This window comes from Cynara cardunculus, unplaced genomic scaffold, assembly GCF_001531365.2.
Source record: "Cynara cardunculus var. scolymus isolate 2C unplaced genomic scaffold, CcrdV1 Un_Scaffold_4407, whole genome shotgun sequence".
NCBI classification, from domain to species: Eukaryota; Viridiplantae; Streptophyta; class Magnoliopsida; order Asterales; family Asteraceae; genus Cynara; species Cynara cardunculus.
Window position 1 is genome coordinate 3,287 of NW_020201882.1, and position 5,308 is coordinate 8,594.

The 5,308-nt window shown below is 37.8% G+C and overlaps 1 protein-coding gene across 1 annotated transcript; it reads right to left on the reverse strand.

Annotated features, from left to right (window-relative positions):
• Positions 1-1,804: 1,804 nt before the first annotated feature.
• Positions 1,805-4,058, reverse strand: LOC112504027 (cytochrome P450 98A2-like). Its single transcript, XM_025107993.1, has 3 exons — positions 3,573-4,058; positions 2,783-3,180; positions 1,805-2,620 (listed from the first exon to the last, which is right to left on the reverse strand). The coding sequence occupies exons 1-3, from the start codon at positions 4,054-4,056 to the stop codon at positions 1,976-1,978; spliced, it is 1,527 nt and encodes a 508-aa protein (XP_024963761.1). The 5' UTR covers positions 4,057-4,058; the 3' UTR covers positions 1,805-1,975.
• Positions 4,059-5,308: the final 1,250 nt, after the last annotated feature.

The following is a 5,308-nucleotide window of genomic DNA, read 5'->3' on the forward strand; positions in this document are numbered from 1 at the left end:
TAATAAATAATTTACATTTTTAATTAATTTAATATATTTATTAAATAATATGTAAAGAAAAAATTATTGAAAGTATAATACTGTAATAAGGGATGACAGTCAGCAATATGTTACATGTTGACAATAACACTGAAACCTCGTAATTGGTGTCATGTCATCTTAATTCAAATAAAAGGGTCACACAATACTATAATGGATAGATTATGAAACTTTTTAGTTTTGATTTACACTATTTTTTAATTAAGTATTTTCAGCATATTGAAACTTTTTATTGTATGGATTTTGAAAACACTTCACCAAACTTATTTTGATGCTATGATTTTGTAAATTATTGAATTGACAAATATTAGACACAAACCGTATCGTATCTCACCATGCCATATTTTACTATATAGTTTTTTTTACCATTTGAAACGTATGCAGTTTAAAAAAAATTAAACCACATCTAAGTTGCGTCTGCTGTTTACACTTTAATTCTAAACCACACCCCACACTGCAAACATATCAAGTTCTAAGCATCAAGATTAAGAAGCTAGAGACCGGCCCTATACCAGGGACACATCCAAAAATATTCAAACGGTGGCGCCTTTTGACTATAAGAAAAACTATAAGAAAAATTTTCAACATGTGACACAGTTTGACTATAAGAAACAAATATACGGAATTTTTTCAATCGATGGCACCATTTAACAAAGAAAATGACACTAACACGATTCGAACTTGGGTCAGGGTTGAGATAAAAGCTTTGCATACCAACTCTACATAATAAATTTTGTTATCATTTTAGTTTCAAAATACATATAGTGGCACACAACAGATTAATACGGTTGCACCTTTTTTGAACCTCAAATTTTTTGCCCTTTGACGGACGAATAATATGGTGACACGTACCACCGTAACCACCAAAGTAGATTCGTCCCTAGACTGATATCCGATCGAGTTAAAGTTACTAGACTGCGGGTTAGTGGACCAGCCCATGCACTTGGGGTGGGCTGCATGTACAACCATTGTAGGCAAAAATTGGTTTCACATTCAAGCGACTATGTTTTTGGGTTCTAGATGGTTTTTGGTCGGCTAACTGTTTGGGCAAGTTGGACAGCCCACTTCACAATATCTTTTCATTTTAGCCAAAATTCTCCAATGGTAAATGCCAGTAGAGGTGATCAAAAATCGTTTCCGGGTCGAATCGGATCCAAATGGGTCCCGATTCCAAGATAGTGATTCCGTAACCGGTCCTGGCGTAACCAGTTTCCGTCCCGGTCTCTACCCAAATATGAAGGCCCGGTTACGAAAATTAAGGGTGAGGTTCAAACGAGGAAAGGCTTACGGTGGATACCTAGGCACCCAGAGGATCAAGTTGGCCCTTGCGAACAGTTTGATGCACTATATCCCTTCAATCAAAATATGGTTGAAAGAAAAAAATCTCTAATTGATAGGGCTCATGCTCTTGGCTCGGGGGGATATAGCTCAGTTGTTAGAGCTCCGCTATTGCAATTGGGTCGTTGCGATTACGGGTTGGATGTCTAATTGTCCAGTCGTACTGGAAGGTGCGGCTGGATCACCTCCTTTTCAGGCAAAAATCTTTCCCGGATCAGGCCCAAACTGGTCCTATGTAAAGAAATTAAACTCCAAGTTTTTACGCAACTTTTTTTGAAGTTCTTTGTAAAAAAATACAAAAGCGATATTCTAATAAATTTGAAAATATGCAATTGAGTCCATTAAATAAACTTAAAAAATACATTTTTTAATCAGAATTGTGAATGTTTCTGAGTTACATCATATGACTTATGTCGGTCTACAACAATTTTATTTGATCGTTTGTGTTTTTAGGAGTAAAAAGCTAGAGAAATACGTAAAACTTCGTGTTTCGGGCACTCCATCTCTAGACAAATACACAAACTCTGCAGATAAAGCAGAGTAAATCGAAAATATATCAAGCCTAACCAAAGCCCAAAAAATTTCAAAGCAAATTCGTTTACATATCCACGGCCACACGTTTGTACAACATGGCAGGTAACCGGGGTGTGGGGATGGCTTGTAGCGGAGTTCGCATGTACGTCACCAGCCCCGGGTTTTCCGACATGTCGATTTCTTCCGGGCTCAAACCATCAGCCGGAGCCCAGGAAAAGTGGTGCACAAGGTGACCCAACATCGACGTCACCAAATTGATCCCTAATTGTGCACCCGGGCACACTCTCCTTCCGGCACCAAATGGCAGTAGTCGGTAATCATGTCCTTTCATGTCCACATCTTCTTCTAGAAACCGTTCGGGCCGAAACTCCAATGGATTTTTCCATGTTGCAGGGTCTCGAGCCACAGCCCAAACATTTACATGCACATTCGAGCCCTTAGGGATGTCGTAGCCACCAATCTTGACATTGGAATTGGCTTTGTGAGGGAGCATGAGTGGGGTCGGAGGGTGCAACCGCAATGCTTCTTTTGCTACGCATTGAAGGTATGGGAGGCTGGAGAAATCTGGTTCGGTGAGCACACGTTCGTATCCGATCACACGATCCAACTCCTCTTGAGCTTTTTGTTGCACCCTCGGGTTCTTGATAAGCTCGGCCATCGCCCACTCAACGGAGATGGCGGTTGTGTCCATTCCTGCTGTGATCATGTCCTGTTTGTGCATCAAAATAATTGTTAGAACCGAACATCAACTATACTTAGAACCTTCCTATTTTAATATAAGTTCGAACTAGGAGGTTAATTTGATGGGCTTCCAAAAGATAACTTTTCTAGACTTAGTTTCTGAAAAGAAAGATTAATGATAGATATATACCCAAAGAAGGCCGATAATGGTGTCTTCACTCAGATCATATTGTTGTTGAAGGGTGAGCAAGGCATCGACAAAATGCTGCTTGGTTCCACCGGTCTTTTGACGAGCAGCGGTGTGCTCATCCATGATGGCTCGTGTGAGCCGATCACGACGTGCTCCGTGCTTTGCAAAGGCTTCTTCTTCTAGCGGGAAGAACCATCGGATCCATGGGATATGCTCTGCCATGGCTAGAGATGCACCAAGCTTCAGGCCGTTAGCCACAATTGCCTTAAACTCTTTCCCTTGATCATCCAGTACACCCTCCGAGTTCACAAATCGTTTCCCGAAAGCGAGCCGAGTAATGTTGTTGAATGCCACTGCTCCCAGATAACCTTTAACCAGCAAACTCTTGCCATTCTTATCTGTATTACAGACATATATTCCAAATGACTAAGGGCATTAGAAATCCATCAAAAGCAGTTAGTTTGGTGGGTTTGAATCTGTATTTATCCTTTGGTTTCTTTAAAAAAATCAAGAAACTATGGGTTTCTTTAAGAAAAGTCGGATGTTTCATGAAAAACAAGTAATGGATGGGTCACCTACCCAACCCACCAGGCACCAACCCACCTTAGTACGAATCAAACTCGATCCGACCTCGACTCCATGGGCCCACCACCATCAACCACCGCACTCCAACCTATGGCCCACTCCATCCTTTGCTAACTACGTTTGATCCTCATTCCGTTCCATTGATTTTTCTGTATCTAAATTATGTGGTGAATAATGGTGGAGTAATTAAGAAGCAAGAGCTTACCAGGATGGATGCAATCGTTGAAGATGGACTCCACCATAGCCGATACTTCATCTTCTCTGATGGGTCGAAGGGCCTCAAGCCTCTTGGGAGAAAACAACTCAAGAGTACATACTTTGCGAACCTTCACATAGTGGGGGCCATAATCCGCCCAAATCAAATCCTGACCATCTCGGCTGAACTTCGCCGCCGACCTGCTCCGGTGCCGATCCGCCAATTGCTGGTCTTTTTCCTTGAGTACTTCTTTTGCCAACTCACTGTTAGAGACGACGACGTTTAGAATCGATCCGAACCAGACTGATATGATCGGGCCGTATTGCTGTGCCCACTCGGCATAGCAGCGGAATCGGATAGGTTTGACGTCGTAGAGGTTTCCGACGATCGGCCATGGGCGTGGTCCCGGTGGGAGCTTGAATCGGAGGCGCTGATAGAGTGCATAAGCTACCAGGATTAAAGTGAAGGAAAAGGGGAGGAGTAGGAGGGTCATGGTCGCAGACGATGGTGGATGTAGCCTGTAGGATAATGGAAATGTTATTTATAAGAAACAGGGGGAGTTGGTGAAGGAGAATTTCGGAATTTACCTTTAAGAACGGCTGGAGTTGGTGAAGGGTATTTTGGTAAAGGGACTTTATGGATGGTGGGGTGTTTAACTATTGGACCGTTTAAACGACTGGAATCAAGTTAAGCCGAATCATTTTTGGTGGTTTGGTCGGTTTGAAAAATAGCTAAATCGAATGGTTCGGTATGTGATCTAGAATATTTTTTTGGACGATTTGGACCAAAACGACCACCAAATACACACACACTATATATATATATATATGTGTGTGTGTATATAAAGGGGAGTTAGATTACAAACTTACTATTTTATACAAACTATAGAAACCACTATCAACTAATAGAATAATTCTATGTTTTTTTCTTTATTTTTAATGAATGAGGGTATGAATGTCATTTTACTTGGTAATGGTTAATCTTGGTAAAGTTTTAATGGTTTTTAAATATGAAAAATTAAATATAGTAACTGTTTTTAAGTAAGGTATAAATCAATTTATTTTAATATATAATTATTATCATTAATATTTTATATTCTTTTATTAATGTAAAAATACTACATTAATTATAAAATTTATTTGTAATAATTATAAGGGTACTCGCACAATACAGCGAGATACATTTCGATTTTAATTTTTTGTTTTTTTTTTGTCTCAATCAATGTTATAATACAGTTTTATGTGGTTTTGAGAAAGTGATAATGTTTTTATTTTGGAATAAAATATAAATGTGAAGATAAATCATAAAAAATTGAAAAAAAAAATGATATTAGTATCAAACTAACTATTTAAAATTTCTTTTTTTATGTATTTCTTTAATTCATTTTTTTATTTTAGAATTCAATTATTATTCTAATTATATTTAGATTTTTTATATTTAAAATTAGATGTTTATTCTCTATTTGATTATGTTTATCTACAGTTAGTTACACGAATTCAAACATAAAGTTTTAATAAGTTGTACATATGCACAATTTACTTGTAATCTTGAATTTTAAGTAATATGCATCAATAAACAGTATTTCATGCATAAAAAATGATTTTTAAAATTTTTTGTCAAATGCTTTATAATATAGTATAGATTTATTTCTTACGAAATCAAAAGTAGTTACTAATTTATTAATAATATAGTTTTGATATTTCCAGATTTTGAGTATATTGTTTTGTTTTCATTCGTAAAACAAA